Consider the following 19,392-nt stretch of genomic DNA (forward strand, 5'->3'; position numbering starts at 1 on the left):
TAAATAATCCAATTTACTGTATAATTATGATCATACTGGAGGCCTGATAAAAGAAAGGGGTTCTCTCTGCTGCTCACTGTGGTTATAGAAGCCGCTGATATTTATGGTACTTACACAGAAAACAATTCACGCTCACTGTTAATGTAAGTATAGAAATAGTTACTGGGTTTGGAGAGGGTGCATAAATATAATAAGTACATTGTGGGGGGGCACTGGAGTAATCCTACAGCGCCATCTTGTGTTTGCTTGTAGGTTTGCGGTCGAGATTCATCATTCAAAGATACTTTTAAAAAAAATATATGTGGGTTTCTAAAATAGCTTTTTTTGGGAAACGCAATGACAAAAACAAAATGTAAATTTTTATTTATTTCACATAGTATAGCGTCACAATACACCAAATCAATCATCCATCACAGTTCTGATGTGCAAGTGTTTTATGTTCAGGTGATCAATGACCAGGGTTGAGAAGATCTTGGGCCCGTTTCAAGAAGCAAGTTCACGGAGTTACTTGAGCAACTTTGCTGAGTAAAACTTAAAAATAAAATAAAAAAATAAAAAACACCTTTAACTCTGGAACACCAACGTTTTAACTCAGCAAAGTTATCAAGAAAAGATGTGAATCCTGCTTTGGCAGTCCGGTTTCTGGTCTTAAGATGCAACCAGAGTTCTTCCATCTCATAAACAAAACAGAAAACGAAGGCGCCGATACCTTATGCGTCGTCGTAACGGCAAAAGTAACAAAATTTTGGTCTTTTTCCCTTTCTTTATCTGTTTAATTTTCTCGGTTAGTTTCATCCTTTACTTTCTCGCTTTTGAACACAAGGAGCAGTGTTATAGTTGAGAACAATACAAGTTGACAACACGCTGACGTACGCATGCATGGAATGGGTCCATTTTGTACTTGTGAATCCTGCTGAACAGAGCCAAACTTAAACACAAAACATGGGTTAATCATTTTGGGCTGGAGGTGGGAAAAACATGCAAATTTCCAACAGTTCACATCATCATCATCCGAAATTGTCTCAGACAACCAACGTGGAGTGTGAACCCCCTTCGTCAGTCCATCCATTTCTGTCTTCGATGGCAACAAATGAGGTTTTAATGACGACATATTTCCATCGTTTCGGACTTATTCAATCATTTTGGCAGTGCTTTTGTAAATCCCCCCAGCCAAACTCGTGTTTTACAAACGTTCATGAAGTCAATCAAAGTTGGATTTTCAGTGGAGCGCACACAGAAAAGTTAATTTCACCGATTGAAAAGAGTTAAGCTCTCACACTCACACTCGCTCGTACATATATACCTGCATACACACACACAAGACCAAGTTGGATGGACAGCACAATCCCTTTTTCAGTCTGCTAACAAAACCATGTTTTCCCTTCACAAGTGAAACCAAAAAGCGAGTTTTGGGCAGCATTCAGGTAGGGTGAGGTGAGTGGTGGTGGTGGTGAGAGAAAGCTTGCACTTACAGACAAGCTTTATCTACATAAGGCCATCTCTGAACGTGTGTGTGTGAGTGTGTGTGTGGGGTTAGGACTAGCAGTTCACATCCACCAGCTTTTTATTTATTTATTTTTTTTTAGTATTTTTTCTTTAGATCAGCACAGAAGTGGTCGGGTTGGGTTCATCACTAGACAGATTCCTGAAAACTGACATCACAGTTTGTCCATAGCAAGAGGTTACAACAATGGTTTGTGTTTTTTCCTCCTCACATTGTTCATTTAGAGGGACCAGCAGCTAATTATCACAGCCTCTGACCGCTTTAAGGAAATCCAAAGAAAGATCCTGAACCTCTTCCTGTCCAGGTGCAGTTTTACTCTCTTGACTTCCTTCACAGCCAACACGGTGCCTCGCATTCGCCTCCAACGAATGCTTGAATTTCCCCTTCCATCTCAGCTTGAGAAGCCTGACCCCGCTGTGCTCCAGTGCTGTCTCACACACACTCTTGGCTCAAGCCCTCTCCCAGGAGCAAGGGATTGTGATTTGGCGCGCTGGTGAGCCCCAGTTTAGTAGTCTTTCCTCTACAGGCTCCCTTGGCTGGCTGTTCTCCACCTTTCCTTTCCTCTTACCCTCTTTTTGCGTCTTTTTATTTTTTTTTTAATTTTGCATATGAGTCTAGACAGTGTTGCGCGGCGTGCCATTCAGTGCGACGACCTTGGTGCAGGGCGAGCCCACCGCCTGGGAGCCCGCTGGACGCTGGGTGGAAACTCCCACCTCGAATACTTCATGGATGGCCTTCCGGAAACAGTGGAAGTTGTAGTCTATCAACCCTGAGACAGAGGGGAGAAAGACAAAACAGACGATTAGACTTGTAACAATATGTACACAAAGTCAGTCAGTCAAGTCCTCTGGTGTTGTGGGAATAAAAGGAGCCTCGTGGATGAGTGATGAAATGTCTTCACATGTCTACAACCACAGTCCATTTGCCTAGATTTAAGTCTTTTTAAAGAAAGATGACCTGGACGAATGAGAACCTTTGCAGAAGAAATAAAGTTTTATAGCCATATGGAACAAAGCATCATAGGTGTAATTATGTCCTCATTACTACGAGTAATATTTAGCTGCACAAAAAGCGCATGATGTTTACTCCCTGTGGACACCGACAGGTGTTGATTTAACTCTGTAGTCACTTGTGAGACGTTGAGCTCCAGTTTGTGGTCTCGTATTGATTTGCATTATAACCAGAACATCCTATACTTGTATATATGTAATAATGTAAATCAGAAACAACCACACCAAACTCTAAACCTGAGAAGGCCAAGGTGCACAGGTGTCCTTGTTTTGACTTCATGCACTCATGGAAGAAAAAACGACTCGCATCGCCATTAGCCAAATTAAAACTAAATGAGCTTTGGTGGATCGCAGGCCTCCCTGACAGTTTACCTTTGCGCTCAAAGCTTTCTTCTCGCAGGATGCAGACAAGGGCCAGGAACTTGGTGACCTCTTTCAGGTACAGCACAGTGGTGTTGTTGAGCTTGATGATGGCCATGGACTCCTTGTCGTAGGCGCTGCCGCTGCCGTCCTCCCTCAGACTGTTGTGGCACAACACAACACCATAATGTTCAAAAGGTGGGGGAAAGGGAGGGTGAAATTGAAATTGCAGCATGTGGATGTGGATTAATTAAGCAAATAAATGCATAATTAAGTTGTGCTTTGATGAAAGCATCCTCAGCAACAACACATGGGCAAACTCTATCTTAAATCATTAAGAAATCACAGAAGACTCAAGTGTTTTTCTGTATTTAAATATGTAAATTTATACAAAAAGATAATTCTGAATCTACTCTATGGATGCCCAAAAAAAAATGAAAACTGCATCTGAATGACAGGAAGAGCTGAACAAAACTCTGACATCAGTTACAAATGTAAAAAAAAAAAGCACACTGACCCGTAGATACAGGAGACGTCGATGACCACGTCGATCATGTCGCAGCACAGTTCGTACGACTGCATGTCTACAGGAGAGCTGTCTGTGGCGATGTAGATCTTACTGACCACGTCAAACAGAAAGGCTTTCTCGATCCCTGAATTCTGTCGGAGGGGAAGAGACGAAGGAAAGAAGTGAATGTTAGGAGATGATCATACAGTAAAGAAACAGGGTGCTGTTATCTGATGATATTAAGTTAGTGGCATGACATGATTGTCTACTGATCTGACAATAATATTCTTGATTAATAGATCTGGTCTATATGAACGCTAGACAACATGAAAACAAAGATGACATAAATCGACCTGGTGAATTTTCAGTGTTTTAACTTAAAGCGTAAATCAATTATGAGAATTGTTGCCGAATCATCTGACGAACGCCTAATCGACTAATTGTTTCGGCCCTGCATGTCTGATGTTGTTTGTACTGTGGTAGTTATTTCTTTAATATCTCTTTGGTTGGGTATTTAAGCCATTAGGAGCAAAACCAATGAGGATGACTGCTTAATGGCACCGTAGGATGGATTTTTATATGATTTTTACCAGGTATTTAATTTGCTCGATTAGACAAAAGCAGACATCCCCGCCTGTCTATTCATTAGAGGCCAGCTGTAATGTTAAATCACATTTTTACATATCGCTGATGGTTGCAGGACTTCATAGAAACGCTCACACAGCTTCTGTCACCATGTCTACTGACAAACAAACACAACGATACCGAGGATTTCATCCGTGTTGCTCACCGCTATAAGACAGCCACAGATAAATATAGGTACCAAATATTAGGAACTAGAGGTCACTTTGGTTCACCCGTATCAAATTACAGCGTTTGACTTTAATCATCTAGTCATGTAAAGATATATCATACCATCTTGCTAGAAATTTAAGAAAATGTTGACCAGCATATCATTCTTTGGGTGTTATCCATAGCTCTGTAATTTCCTAACATATCACTGAGAATGTGTGTGAGAGCAGCATTGCAGTCAAGGATTGAAGGCGAGTGGAGGAACTGCGAACCGTACGGTGACATCAGGGGCCGGCAGTGACACATCATGACGCTGTCAAGTCACGCTGACCAATGACAGACTTAAAAAAAATAATTCATAAAGCGTTGTTCTTTACTTACGGAAATGAAGATGTTTAGAAGGTTCTCCAGTGTGGGAAGCTGAGGGATGAGCTTCTGCACCACTTTGCTGAAGGCCTCAAAGATGGAGTGGTCGTAAATGCTCGTCAAGTAAAAGCTGAATGAGATAAAAAAAAAAAAAAAAGAAAAGAAAAGGGAAGTGAATACGCAGTACAGCAGTTACTAGTAGCCAACACTTCTCACTTCCTCAAAAAAAACATGAAAGCAGGTAAAAATACAGATGGTCACGAGATCGCATGACAAACAGACACTGAATGGGAGAAAAGAAGTGTTAATTGAAGCATTTAAAAACACAGAAAAACACAAATAATTAACGTGACTATGACAAAACCGGACACATATGACTTGTGGACATCGGTTGCTGAGATATATATAAATAAATAAAAAGGTCAGACCATGAGGAAGCCGGTGGCTTGAGCCAAATGGAGCTGTCTGCATACACTTGGCAGGAGCTCAACTCTACAATGCATTACAGTGAAGAGAGCAGCAGTGAAGAGAGCCACAAGGCATAGCAGGGGAGAAAAAAAAAAAAAACAGCCTTCTCAGCGCTGCCGTATATCCAGGCCTGCTCTGGCTGTCTAACCGGAATAAACAACAATCTCACCCCACATAAAACACAGCGCAGGGTGTGCCAACAGAGCCCAAACATCAACAGTAAAGCTGCTGCAGAGCTGACTGGGATCAGCCACGACAGCTTGTTTAATGTCGTACACAACACATTTAGAGTTTCTGCAGTGTGTCGGGGCAAAATCTGCAATTAATGGGGATTTTTTCTTTTTGGATCAGTGCTGCAACAAATCTATAAATTCTCTCAGTTACTAATTGATTATGATTGAAGTAGAAGAAACCAAAGGTCATAAGTGATTGTTGGTTTGTCTAACCAATGATTAAAAATACTAAAATTCTCACTTTTCTGTGAATTATCCAAATGATCGTGAACCAGTTTTCTTTTGCATCAACTGATCGGTTATTCCGTTGACTCTATTATGGATTTATTTATTGACGATGTGATAAATGGCCATGAGACGTTTCCTGAGCCAAAACATATGTCTTCTTATTTGACGATCAGTCAGAAATATGCCAACGGTATGTTTAATGTTTAACTTTCTGTCTATCGACGAAGCCATTGATCATGCATTCATTTCAGCTCTGCTCAGGACTATTTCCTCGGGTTACATGATGCTGCAAAATTGCCGATATCTTCCCAGAGAAAGCAACAAACCGATCAATCTCCTACAGCTGTGATAGTTGGGAGAAACCAAATGATACATGTATACTTTTTTAGCCTTCTTGTGGAGCTTGAATCATAACAGCTCTGACGCATGGATCATTGTTTCTTCATTAGGAGGTCAAAGAGGAATCTCACAGTAACGCTGAGAGTACGCAGGACACGGGCCCGCTGTACATCAACGCCGCTGAAATCACAAACAATCAGGTTAAACAACTGCGTCGCAAACAGCGCGTGCTCCTGAGTTTTTGACAGTTGGAGCAAGCCGGCTCGCTAAAGTTTCACACGTAATGATGATGTTGGAATAAATGTGCAGACTCGGGTAAAAACAAAAAGTGGGACACCTTAAAACCGTTTGTGAACGCAGCCTCATTTTCACTTTCAAAAAACTTAACACTTCATCCGATGCAGCGGGACACATGACTGGCTGGACGCTGTGCTGACATGTTAACACCTGCATGTGATGTGGTTGCACAAAAAACTGTTTCGGCAGAGAGAACTGCCGAGAAAGACGCTGAATTAATGTGTTTAATTTAGCAACTGCAGTTACAAACTACTTCCTTGCGTGTATGTAACAACTTCACTGGGAAGCAAATTGAAAAAGGCAACACAAACCTTTATAACATCTGTATCATGAGACAGACTAATTATAAAGACTGTAAAGAAAACAGTTGTAGGCACACAAACTGCTTTAACAAAACAATCCCTGTGAGTGTAATAATCATTTTCACATATACAGCTCCTGGTGTTCTCACATTTTGCCAGACTTCTGTGATGTTACTGACAGAAAACACGGTGGGGGATAATGGCCTGAGAGCTCTAAAGTCTCTTAGTGATGTGTCTGTGCGTTTGCCTTCCGGTGTTTGGACATCACCACTGTTAAGTTCAGGCCCGCATTATTCAAATTACAGGCTGATAGGGAAGCAACTGCCAACGTGTTGCTCACGTGTTAAAAGGAAGTAAAAGTGAAAGAAATGCCTTGTAATAGTGAAACGTCATTATGTCTGAGGAACTTACTCTGGAGTTCAGTAACATTCGAGTATAGTAGCATTACTCAAACAAGCTCAGTGAACAGATTCAGTCTGGAAATGTTTTGTTGTTTTTTTTTTTAAAAGGAAGCTTAAACGAGGTTTCTGGTTAGTTGCTGTACCAACCGGTTACAGCTCATTTCTAAGCTGCAGTTATTATGGATCACTGTGTTCTCATTCACAGATTAAACCACTTGGATTGAGTCTCTGATTTGCCTTAAACCTTTAAACTAGGGCTGTCAAATGAACGCGTTAATTTCGATTAATTAGTTATAGAAAAAATAATGCGATAAAAAAAACCCTGCAGATTTATCGAGCTGTTTTACAGATGTCTAACTTAAGTTTATTTTGGGACATAAGATGTTGGCCTGATGTCAAAGAGCCTGTGCTGTCAGTGCTGAACAGTTTTTTTTGTTTTTCATATAAACATTTTGAACTTTCTTGTTTAAAAAAAAAAAGTATATTTTTCATTGATTTATTTAGCTACTAAATTCATTTGGGTTTGAAACATGTTTGGATGCTTTCCAGAAAAAAAAAAGTGCGATTAAATTAGATTAATTAATCACAGAGCCTATAATTAATATATATATTTTTTTTTTAATTGCTCGACAGCCCTACTTTAAACAGATCTTCCAGTGTCTCTATTAGCGATTCATCTTCTTCCCCAGCTCCCATCTCCTGCGGTGTCCCCCAAGGTACCATACTCGGTCCGTTTGTCTTCTCCCTCTGTGAGCTTGCTGACACCTCGTATTAGCGTGCGTCTTGTGTGATCGTCACCAGGCTCTAAATAAGTCAGTTTACGACGTGGAATTAGAATACGTCAACACAGCCGTCTCGAGTAACAGCTTGTGATCAGATCTCATCTCCTTGCTCTCTTTTTCTTTTTTAAAAACCCATCAACAAAACACGGTCGTCCTTCACATAGCTGCTAAATGTTGCTGATAAGATGAGCTTCAGATAAAGTTGCCGTAGCGATGTCGCAAAAAAAAATGTTTTTGATGAGAAAATAAAGTTTTTAATTTACAAGAAGGCAAAAATTATGTTTGTCTTCACGCAACAAACAACTCGGTGCAATTTTTACACAAGGAAGTGTGGGGGATGTTGCAGTAATTACATGTTCACCAACATCTTCTGCTTATCTCGGTGGGTGAGAGAGAAGTAAAAACACGAACAAAAAGTTGTGTGTGTGTACTTACAGGATGTCAGTTGAGTAAGCAGCCTTTTAAAAAAAAAGGGGCCCCAGTGTTTACACTACAGAAGATATGTGGTGAGACAACCAGCGATGGTGGTTTGAGTGGTCTGATCACAGCTTTCCACTTGTGATCTGATCAGACATGTTAATATTAGGTGTAAATTATCTACCCCCATAGGCTTCCGCTTGCAGCTAACAAATGATTTCACTGTTGCTCATCTACAGCCAGGTAAAATGATGCAGCTCTGCATCGAACAGATCAATTTGCTGTACTTCTGACCTGCACAAAGTCATCCATGCCTTCATATCCTCCTGCCTAGATAATCGCTACTCGTTATATTTTGGGATCAGGAGTCCTGTCTCTAAAAGTTTTAACAAGGTCAAAACAAAAGGGTTAAACGGTCTTACATCACAAAACTGTCCCCAGACCATGCTGTAAGAGAACTAAGGTCATCTGACTTCTGTCCCCTAAATTATGGTATTTTCTTCCTCCCATGTTCAGATTCTCCCCAACCAGAGATTGTCATGTCACCTTAAAACTTTACTTTTATGGCGTATAAAACCACGTGGAAAACGGACAAAAACAGAGCCGTGGAATTTAGATTTAAAAGGTGTATAAGACACATGAACTTGAAGAGTCTTTCGATACCAACATTCTCTATGGTTGCACTGATAGCAGGGAATAAATGATTTCTTCTTCAGTCCCGTACAGAAGAAAGTTGAAGTCATATAAGACGATGTTAGACGACAAAACGTACCTGAGATGCAGCTTTTCTAAGCTAGCGTCCGCCAGGTCATCGTTGGCTCTCTGATGGATGTCCCTCTGTGTCTCGATCTTGTGATCGTCCGAGAGGCCGTCCACTTTGTGGATGAACACCTCAAAGTTGATCTCTGGATTCACCCGGTAGGCTCGCGACACAGTGAGGTGAAGCCTGCCCAGAGCCTCCACGTAATCATCCTGAGACAGAGAAAAGAATATATTAATTAATTAATTAAATTTTAGATACAATTATCTTCTATGACTGCATTCATGCACAGTCACCATACAATGAATCTCTCTTTATTTCTGCCATACTGTCAGCAGGTTCAGCTTCATTAAACATTTAGATATCTCAAAATTGCATGGGACTATTGCCCGCTTGGGAATATTTTAGTGCATAAAAGATAATTACAATAACTATGCTACAGCTAATTCCTGTCAGCAAAATGGAAACAAGAATATCAACACACCGGGACATCAGATAGAATGGAAATCTGCTGCACTGTCTTCCAAAAACAGCAAGACAAAAACAAGTCTCCTCAGATATCGCTGTGTGACCAACTGTTGAGACAAATTGAATCTGATGCACCTCCTCGAGTGCAAATGAACCCTGCAATCAGATCAGCTGTGGCTAACGTTGTAACTGAGATTACTTCTTGAAAGCACTTCGGGTCATGTGGATAGCACCGGCATAAAAGCCCCGGGATGTAATTGGTCTTTTATTCTGGCTGTATGGGATGTTCATCACTGAGCTCATTCTCACAGGTGTGTCTCACAACAACAAGTCAGTACACAGAAGAGAAGTCAGCATATTTTAAACATGACGCAGTTGTTTTCTCCCCAACATGTAAGTGTTGCAGTGAAACAACACATTCGCTTTCTCTTCTTTCTTTTGTGTCAAATTAACCACGTGTTTCCAGTTCTTCACCTGAGCGTCGATGACAAATATCAATGCCCCGGTTCCTCTGAAGATCATCTCGTAGTCGAAGGTTGGGTCAAAGAAGTCAACCTGACCTGGGAAGTCCCAAATCTGGAAGTTGACAAAGGAGCTACTGGAGATGTCGTCCTTGTAGATCTTGTTGGTGCTCTCCAGAAACAAGGTCTCATTGGGAGACATTTTGTGGAACACCACCTGAAATCAGAGTCGAATAAGTGCAGATGATTAGAGTCCGATAAAAAATAAAAAAAGCTGGTGTTGTATCAAACTCAAGGTTCCTGTAAAATTCCTCAGACAAAGCAAGTCAATATGCAAAACAGTGGAGGAGCAGGTTAGGAGTAAACAGCTGACCCGCTTTTTACTGACGTAAATACGACGACACTGCGGCCAGGTGAAGCTTGAAAATAACAAGGTAGAGGAGGTATCGATAGGATACGAAGCTGGAATACACAACGTGGAAATACCACCAACTACGGCTATTTTTATAGATTTATTTCAGGTTTTATTTGGCATCTACTTACAGTCAGACAACATTCTGATGCTCGGGTTGCTCACAGCCAAGAGACTTTTGTAACAGACTGGAATTACTCCTCACAATCATGTTTGTCTGTTCTGAGCGAGTGACGGACCCAAACAGACGTTGTGCAGCGCTTTCAGTGTCGTCAACACTTCGTTTCAATGTTTCTTAAATGTTTCTTTAATCTAATTTGCAGAAAAAATGATGACAAACTCTTCAGACGGGAACTTTTAAAAAGGGATGCTTGGGGTTTTTTTCTTTACTAGTTACATAGACAGTGATGCATTATGTATTTTTGTTTCTAATGGGAGAGATTGTCCCGACGGTATTGTATTTTGACTCGTGACACAACTCAAACAAACAGACATCACTTTTACATATGCAGGACAAGAGGGGAAAGGGCAAATCATTGCAGAATCATAATGTGACGCAACAGGCGTCACTCTAATATTCAGCATTTTTCAGCTGCCTGCTGTCAAACATCAGACAGTAGGACTGCAGCTGTCATGGGACGTGTAGTTAAAGGTTGATCAGGCTCATGGTCTGCTGGATACAGTAACAGGTAGAAAATAAGTGGCGTGGTATGCGATTGTGGCACTGACGCTGAGGTCACAGGCCAATGAACCTGTAAAAAGCCGAATCACATGTTTTTCTGCTCAGACTGGAGGCTTTACAGGAGAGCGTTAATCTGAGACTCGGGCTGTGTGTGGATTATAGAGCAACAGTACGATCACACTTACAGAACCAACTCTTTACTTTTGTTTTCCTCGGGGCAGCATCTGTGGCATAGGCTCCTGGTCAGTCACGCAAATATATACCGCCTGATTCTACTTTTACTGTTGAAACTTCAGCATGAATAATAAAATATCTCAGAAGGCACGACTGCATCTCATCTATTATTAAAAACACAGTGCCAGTCTGAAAGTGGAAGACTTGAAGAATATGATCGAGACGATTCATCTAAAAGTAAAGACGTTCAAATCACACTTTAAGTGGCTCTGATTAATCGCACATCGGTCTGTATTTGTTAGGTAATTTCCACTGCTGAAGTACAGTAAGTAGGGATACTTTTGCGGCCAATAAAGAAATGTTAAAGTGAGAAAACATTCTGGAAAATGCCACTTTTAAAAGTAATAAACCATGGAACTACGGGGAAGAAACAACGGTGTTATTCCCCCACGGCAATGTTATGAGTGTGGCTATTGTTTCAGGCCTTGATCTGTGAGTTGCATCAGGGTGTGTGTGGTTTACCACATCGACTAACTAATGAAGAATTTCTAGGGGGAAAACACTTGGAGGACTTGCTCTGGACTTAACGGGAAGGGATAGGTTTGGACAAAAACGCAGCGCTCACGTTGAGCACTGCGGGGGACACGGGCACAGGGGAAAGGATAGATATAAAATCTTATGTTTGGGTCCTTTAGTAGAAGCAAAATAGGTTAATAAAATATAAAAAAGAACAATAAAAAAAAGGGATGAAAGTTTCAGAATAAGTCAAATCAAAGTAAAAGATGTGTGGGGTTGTAATAAAAGAGAGAATCTAGGGTCACTATTCAGGTATTTTATTAAAAAAAAAATTGTCTTCTGTCCTCCAGGATTTTCTTCTATGTTAGTACAATCACTTGACCCCTTCCTTGTCGCCTGAGAGGAAATTGATAGGTTAAAAAAATGACAAAATATAAAAAAGTATACAAAATGTATGAGGTGGATAAGTCAGAATAGTTAACCTGAACTTATAGATATGCGTTTTGTTTATTCATTTTTATATATTGTTGTTGTTGTTGTTGTTGTCGTCTACTAATATTATTGGTATGAGAATCATATTGTAAGTGCTATGATAAGACCAAGATATGGAAAATATACGCATATTATTAAGTGCTAATGTCACGACACACAAAAAATATAATATTTATTTATATTTTATTTACTTGTTTTATGTATCAAGCACTTCTTTTATATAAAAAAAAGTGTTTGACACAAAATAAGTGCTTTAATAAAATCATATTAGTATGGCAAATAAGAAATAAGTCAAAAAAAGATTAGTATTTGTTAGTATAATAAAAACAAAATTCCTCTTTACGGTAGGAGTTAGGGTTTAGGGTTCGAGTTAGAGTTTAAGGTTAGAGTTAGGGGTTTGGGTTTAGAGTTAAGGGTTTGGGTTTAGAGTTAAGGGTTTGGGTTTAGAGTTAAGGGTTTGGGTTTAGAGTTTAAGGGTTAGGGTTTAGAGTTAAGGGTTTGGGTTTAGAGTTAAGGGTTTGGGTTTAGAGTTAAGGGTTTGGGTTTAGGGTTTAAGGTTAAGGTTAGGGTTTAGAGTTAGGGTTAGGGTAAGAGTTAGGGTTGGGGTTAGGGTTAGAGTTAGGGTTAGGGGTTTAGGGTTTAGGAGAGCAGGTTGCTGTCTCTGGATGTTTTCAGTGTTATGACTCTGCAGAATGGAAGGTGTGGTTGTCTCCGCCGTCATGTGAGAGCTGCACATCACACAGCCTTGTCTCACAGCTGGGTGTGGACTACAAAGATATATCGGGTATGTTGAACAAGTTGTTAACCAAACAAACACACACACACACACACACACACACACACACACAGTCACATGCTTTATGGACAGCGATGCACCGAGCTCCTCTCTGTCCTTCCTACCTGGTTAATAATTGACCAGCTGATGTGAGCTGAAGGTTAACCACCTATTAGCAGCTGTTTGTTTGTTGAATGTAGCTGGACGTGTTATCAGCTGATTGATAGCCATCATCATGCTAAGCTACCTTGGCTAACACTTCCACATCTCTCTGTCTCTGTTTGTCTTTTACCTTCTGTATCGACGACTTCCCGCTCCTCCTCAAACCCATGAGCAGGATCCTCGGCTTGCTGTCGGACGGAGCCGGGCTGTCCTCGATGTCGGCCTCCTCCTCACCATAGTCGAAATCTTTGGGGAACGAGTCTGCCACCCCGTAGCTGTCAGCCAGCTGCTCCACGTCGTACTGAATCGACATTTTATTTTTTTTGACCTAACGGCGGCCGTTGTCCCCCCCTTCTTTGTCCCCCCCTGTTGTTTGTATCAAGACGAGCAAAGCTGACTTTCTTAACACGGTGAAAATAGTTAGTTATTAAAGCCCAGGCTACTTGGAAACACCGAGTGTGATCCCACACACATTTCCTTAGGATTTCCTCTCTCTTGAAAAAAAAAAAAAAAAAAAAAAATCGCCCTTTTAATCCCACCCCTTTGCTGTGATTGGCTGTCTGATGTCATATCCGTCCGTTGATTGGTCGAGCCGCCTTGTCACTCACTCTGAGGTTTGTCGCTGTCACCTGACTAGTACTCAGACTTGTTTTGTGACCTATCACCCGAATAAGAGACAAATACACACGTCTAACGCAGCGGTTTATACTCATTGGAGTTTTTTTTTAACAGTAACATATATTTTTATTTTTATATTTCGTTTATAAAAGTAAACATTTGAAAAAAAAACGAATAATATAGAAAGTGGGGAGATTTGCTGTTCTCTGATGTGACCAGCAGGTGGCGACACAAATCCACTACACTGGAGGAGGCGTTCGCGGTCTTTCTAAAATGTCGGAATTTCCGACCTTAATTTATTTTTAATTACACTTGTCTATCTGTTGGGGCTGGGTGCCGGAGGGATAGGGGTGGGGGTTGGTATCTGTTCTGGGGTATGCTGAATTCAGATTTGTAACTTGAATACTCTTGTTTTTTCAAATATGTAAAACTCAATAAACAGAAAGTAAAAAAAAAATCATATTTTGTAATTCTTTCTATCCTTCTATCATGACTTCATGATTTTTTTTTAGAAATATTAAAGTCATGAATTTTGCTAAAATAAAATCAATAAGCAAAAAGGGATTTTTTCTCTTGTCTATGCACATATGGTTGTTACTTTTACGAGGAACACGTGAAGGCAGCATGAAATTAGCCATAATCGAAACTTTCTCATCAGGAAATCGAAGTAATGAAGGAATAAGCAGGGAAGGGTTTTTAAACCATCGGCAGTACCTGCTCTACAGGTAGAAATTGGAGAAATGCCAATAATTCAGCAAATTACTGTGCTAGTTTGTATGGGGATGTATCAGGGGAGCATTGCAAAATAATTTTGGAGTGTTTTAACAGAAATAAAATAAACGTTCTACCTCTTTGCCTTTAAATCTGTGCAATGTTAGGATAAATATATGCTGCAAAACACAGACAGACAGACAAGGCTACTTATAGATCGCAGACCACATTTGTATTGGTGGTTATGACCAGGGGTGCCACCAGGAATTTTGGGTCCCATGACAAAAAAATCTAAATGGGCCCCCTCCTCTGTGCAGCTGTTGTCACCACATCTCTAGGACCTAACTATCCCATCAAAAGCTTTACATAACTCTAATCAAAGGCTTGCAACTGTTTTGCGTCTTGTAGTTCAATACTAGTACTAGCACAATATTTACTGCTGGTGATTTGTACATGCATGCAAGTCTGCAGTATGCAGTGCAGTTCACTATTTGATGCAAGATTAAAAGCCACCATAAAAATGTGGCAAAGGCCCTTTTTTTACAATATCAATGTATTTTTATTGTAAAATTTGAAAATGGAAAATTCTCTTAACATTAATGAACGATTTAAAAAAGAAAAGTGACGAACTTAAAAGATATATTAAATTTTCAATCATAATAAATTAACATCATCCTCTCCAAACAATGAAAACAGCTGATTTTTTAACTTACCTGACTTACCAAACATGACCAGCAGGCGCTGCTCATCAATATGATTGCACACTCAGTGTGTTATAATATAAATAGAAATGTGGATATGTTGGAAGCTAGACAATAACCAAACAAACACAAAGTGTTCGTTAGTATCAGGTTAGGATAAGGTCGCCTGTGTAGGTACCAGATCTGCTCGGCTTCCAGATCGGCTCGGGGTCCTTCGTCACACGATACGCTATCTACGGCAACGCCACTCGGAAAAACTAAATTGCATTCGACTTTCACGACATAAAGATAGACAGACAGACACGATAGAGAGACAGACAGACAGACGCCATTTCTTTAAGCTAATTATTAGGTATCTCAGTGTGTGTATTTGCCTAATTTACTTAGACTGTTTATATATATATATATATAAACAGTTCGTACCTGTCAGCCAGGTTTTAAGAGTGGAAATACCTCAAAACAGCACCATATAAAGTGATATATTTGTTTGTTGGAGTATGCTTTTATTCCAACACAACTGCTGCAAATGTTAAATGTTTTCACTGTTTGATACCTCAAATCGCTCAAAAACAAAATGTTTATTTTTATGAAAATGTTTATATATGAAAAATGTTGGACCATCTGGGCTTACTTAGGATGGTGTGCATCTGGACATTCTCAAAGGTTAACAGCAATTGGTGATGAGGAAATTTTCATTGAAAAGCATGAGCTCCAAAAACAAACCAAATAAAAGCAGAAACAAATATAGTATCAATTGTTTATTAGAATTGTATTGTTATATTATTATATAATATAATAATACAGATCTGACAAAGCCAATTAACCTAAACTGCATGTTTTTGGGTTGTGGGGGAAACCGGAGCACCCGGAGAAAACCCACGCAGTCACGGAGAGGACATGCAACCTCTACACAGAGAGAGAACCACAACTGGAACCGAATACCAGTCCTTTCTGTGCGGCTACAGTGCTAGCCACTGCATGTTTTTGGGTTGTGGGGGAAACCGGAGCACCCGGAGAAAACCCACAAGTCAAGGAGAGGACATGCAAATTCTACACACAGAGAAAACCACAACCGGAATACCAGTCCTTTCTCTGTGCGGCTACAGTGCTAGCCACTGCATGTTTTTGGGTTGTGGGGGAAACCGGAGCACCCGGAGAAAACCCACAAGTCACGGAGAGGACATGCAAATTCTACACACAGAGAAAACCACAACTGGAATACCAGTCCTTTCTCTGTGTGGCTACAGTGCTAGCCACTGCATGTTTTTGGGTTGTGTGGGGAAACCGGAGCACCCGGAGAAAACCCACAAGTCACGGAGAGGACATGCAAATTCTACACACAGAAAGAACCACAATCGGAATACCAATCCTTTCTCTGTGCGGCTACAGTGCTAGCCACTGTGCCACCGTACTGCCCAGAGTGACGGTGAATCAGGCTGAAGACATTTATATATATATACATTTATATATCAGTGATGCATGGGTTAGTTTAAAACGTAGGTCAGTGCAGGTCAATCAAACATTACTGATATCTATCTCACTCATTAACACAAACAATTGCTAATATTTTCATCTTGGCAAATTCCATAATAAAAGGTTAAATTAAGGCTATTTATTTACAAATGTCTTCAGCCTGATTCACCTTCACAGACACTTACCTCTCTAATGACCACAATCTGCCAGATGTCCATGGATCCTGAAGTCATACAAACAGGTGTAATCACGATTCCCCCAGTTGCTTTGGACAATCAGTTTCACAAACTTGAGGCAACCGTAATCCTGAGAGACAAGAGAAATTAGCAATGAGTGAGTTAGTTGGGTGGTCCAAAAACACTGATTAAAAAAAGGAGAGGACGGGAAACAAGGGATATAATGAATATAATAATGAGAGATACACAAAGAGAGGAGCCAAGGCAAACTGCAACTCTTATACTATACTAGCGTATGGGTGAATTGCATGATGTAATACTTACAGGTACTTTGAAAGTCTGTACTGAGTCTCCATCCTGATCGTAAAGAAAGCTCCCAAGATGGACTTCGGTCTCTTCATCTACACCATACAGTCCCTGCAAGAGAGAAAGAGGTCCAGTTGAAGATTTTGAGCTTTATTGACAGTGAGTGGTGTGCAGGATTTCTGCACTGTAACAACATTTAATCTGTGACTTACATAGACAGAAAACTCTTTTGGGGCACTGGAAATGGAGCCAGTTGGGGACATGTTCTTGGAAATGTGACCCAGTGTCACATGGCTGATGGTGAATGGGTGGGGCAGGGCAATGAATAAATATCCTAGTCCACCTGAGAAGGCCCAGCACTGTCCTGGAGTAAGATGTGAGTGTCCCTGAAGAAAGAGAATGAAAAAGTGAAAAATCCCATCATTAAATATATAGCCATACCACATTTGTTTTGTATGTGTAGTACTTACCTGTATAATGATCGTTGGGCTGACAGGGGGTCGATAGACAGGTATCCCGAAAAATCCCATCTCTGGTTCTAGTGCCCAGTATGGTTCTGAAGTCCGTTCGTGTACAATTCTGGCTCCTAAACACAAAAACACAAAATAAGTGAGACAGCAATCTCAAAACTGAAAAGCACATGCATGAATTGAAAAACAGAGTAATATAGCTATGTCACCTAGAGTCTTGAGAGCTAAGTTGGGCAAATTGTTGGCTTCCGGAACCAGGCAGTTCTTCGAATCATTGCTGCTCCGACTCGAAACCAGGTAGCCACATCCTAATGGATGGAGAGAAACAAGGTTCGGGATGTTTTATTCAAAAGACAAACACTCTATAAAACTCACAAGCTGATGTACTAGATATGATTGTTTGTGGAAGGAGAGTTAACTTACCAAAACACAGAGGGAGTAAGAGAAAGAGGAAGCCAAAAACCTTCCAGCTGAACATGGTGTAGTCACTGCTGATGTTTCCATCATTGTTGCTGTCTGTGACGTTGGTGATCTGTCTTTTGGCCCGAAAGTTGGCCTTGCGTGTCTTGAAAATTCTGTATGTAATGAATTAGAAAAGTGTGTGAGCTCTGAAGATGTATCATAAAAAACAGGTAAAATACATGCATAAAGTGTTTACACATACAGCATGACTGTGGGGGTACACACACCCAACTCCCACTTACCTGTGTGTGGTCTCCCTATAAATAATTTGTGGTTTCCTCTCATTGTCGTAGTATCCAGCAGATTCCAAACGAGCGCTTCTTCGTGACATGACTGTAAAGAGGTGTAAAGTTTTTGAATAAATCAAATCACTAATGTGCTGCAGCACTACTTTCAAGTTTTAACGTGTGTTAATGTTCAAACAAGTAGCTCAAAATGGCCCTACAGTACAGTACAGTAAGCCAGTTAAATATAGATTTGTAGTTTCCACTCTGTGCATGAAAGAAATCAAATTAATTGCAAGTCAAGTCCAGTATAAATTCATGTCCATGACTAAACTGCACTTTCTTGTTGCATACATTGGACCTACACAGCTTTCACACACTGTCTAATATACATTTCCAAATTATTTAATATATCACATATGAGTATTGTATACAACAGATGTATTCTTACTTTGCTTATTGGGTGTGTTTTCTACAGATGATGACTTACCTTCACCGTGTGTTTGTAGCGTCGTGTGTAGTAATCTCTGTGTGATCACGGACTGAAATGAGAAGTGAGGAGGCGTCGGTGATTCTTAGCCGAATGTTCTGTTCTACGTCATAAAGCGCAGAACTCCACCGAGTTCGGCTTCGTTGGACACAACAACACACACGCGCGCGCGCACACGCACGCACACACACACACACACACACACGTGTGGTGAAAAATACATTTACTCAAATACTTTTAACTCCAGGTCAAGTGTATCCAATTCATGCTACTTTATAATCCGACTACATTTCAGAGAGGGGGGGGTGTACTTTTTACTTCAATACATTTCTTTAACTGCTAATTTACATGCAACACATAAGATGTACTTATTAAACAATATGCAGTGTTAAAGGCCCCACATACCCTCACAGGTGTGATTATGTTGCTGATTGCTCAGGTTGGTACTCGGTTGTGTGTGTTGCTATGCTGAGATTTATGTAAGGTCATCGTGTACCAAATTGTCCCGGAATAAAACCAACAGGCCCCACAGTCTCGAGTCGGTTGGTTTTGTTTTAGTTTTTTCTTGTTGCATACAATAATTACCTGTGTGTGCAAATTATTATCGTTCATTCACATTTCATATTTTGCTCACACCACACTGATACGCTTTACTTTTATAGATTAGATTATAGACTTTATTTATTCTTTTGTTTCAGTAGCAAGGGTGTAATATACAATACAGAAGTACAATAGAGGATAAAAATAAAAATAGAAAAGGCAATATATATACTAGATATACTACTTTTATGTAATGTTACTACTTGTGCTATTTCTAAACTTATACCTGCAAACACACACACACACACACAC

The 19,392-nt window shown here is 40.3% G+C and overlaps 2 protein-coding genes across 2 annotated transcripts; both read right to left on the bottom strand.

The window, feature by feature from the left end:
• Positions 1-337: 337 nt before the first annotated feature.
• On the bottom strand, positions 338-13,409 carry rragca (Ras-related GTP binding Ca). Its single transcript, XM_019255968.2, has 7 exons — positions 13,040-13,409; positions 9,710-9,913; positions 8,780-8,979; positions 4,556-4,670; positions 3,392-3,534; positions 2,887-3,035; positions 338-2,273 (listed from the first exon to the last, which is right to left on the bottom strand). Exons 1-7 carry the CDS (start codon positions 13,220-13,222, stop codon positions 2,119-2,121), a joined length of 1,149 nt encoding a protein of 382 aa, XP_019111513.1. The 5' UTR covers positions 13,223-13,409; the 3' UTR covers positions 338-2,118.
• A 2,316-nt stretch (positions 13,410-15,725) lies between these two features.
• LOC109137643 (SUN domain-containing protein 3) lies at positions 15,726-18,657 on the bottom strand. Its single transcript, XM_019255963.2, has 8 exons — positions 18,541-18,657; positions 18,069-18,159; positions 17,788-17,939; positions 17,574-17,672; positions 17,365-17,480; positions 17,107-17,280; positions 16,913-17,005; positions 15,726-16,718 (listed from the first exon to the last, which is right to left on the bottom strand). The coding sequence occupies exons 2-8, from the start codon at positions 18,155-18,157 to the stop codon at positions 16,602-16,604; spliced, it is 840 nt and encodes a 279-aa protein (XP_019111508.2). The 5' UTR covers positions 18,158-18,159; positions 18,541-18,657; the 3' UTR covers positions 15,726-16,601.
• Positions 18,658-19,392: the final 735 nt, after the last annotated feature.

This window comes from Larimichthys crocea, chromosome XIII (assembly GCF_000972845.2).
Source record: "Larimichthys crocea isolate SSNF chromosome XIII, L_crocea_2.0, whole genome shotgun sequence".
NCBI classification, from domain to species: Eukaryota; Metazoa; Chordata; class Actinopteri; family Sciaenidae; genus Larimichthys; species Larimichthys crocea.

Coding starts and splice junctions, on each gene's coding strand:
- LOC109137643 (XM_019255963.2), bottom strand. CDS start 18,157: ATGTCACGAAGAAGCGCTCGTTTGGAATCTGCTGGATACTACGACAAT. Junction 17,673..17,787: donor CTTACTCCCTCTGTGTTTTG/GTAAGTTAACTC, acceptor TCCATCCATTAG/GATGTGGCTACCTGGTTTCG. Junction 17,481..17,573: donor CTTAGCTCTCAAGACTCTAG/GTGACATAGCTA, acceptor TTTTGTGTTTAG/GAGCCAGAATTGTACACGAA.
- rragca (XM_019255968.2), bottom strand. CDS start 13,222: ATGTCGATTCAGTACGACGTGGAGCAGCTGGCTGACAGCTACGGGGTG. Junction 3,535..4,555: donor TTCTAAACATCTTCATTTCC/GTAAGTAAAGAA, acceptor CCCCTCCGACAG/AATTCAGGGATCGAGAAAGC. Junction 3,036..3,391: donor GACGTCTCCTGTATCTACGG/GTCAGTGTGCTT, acceptor GTGCCACAACAG/TCTGAGGGAGGACGGCAGCG.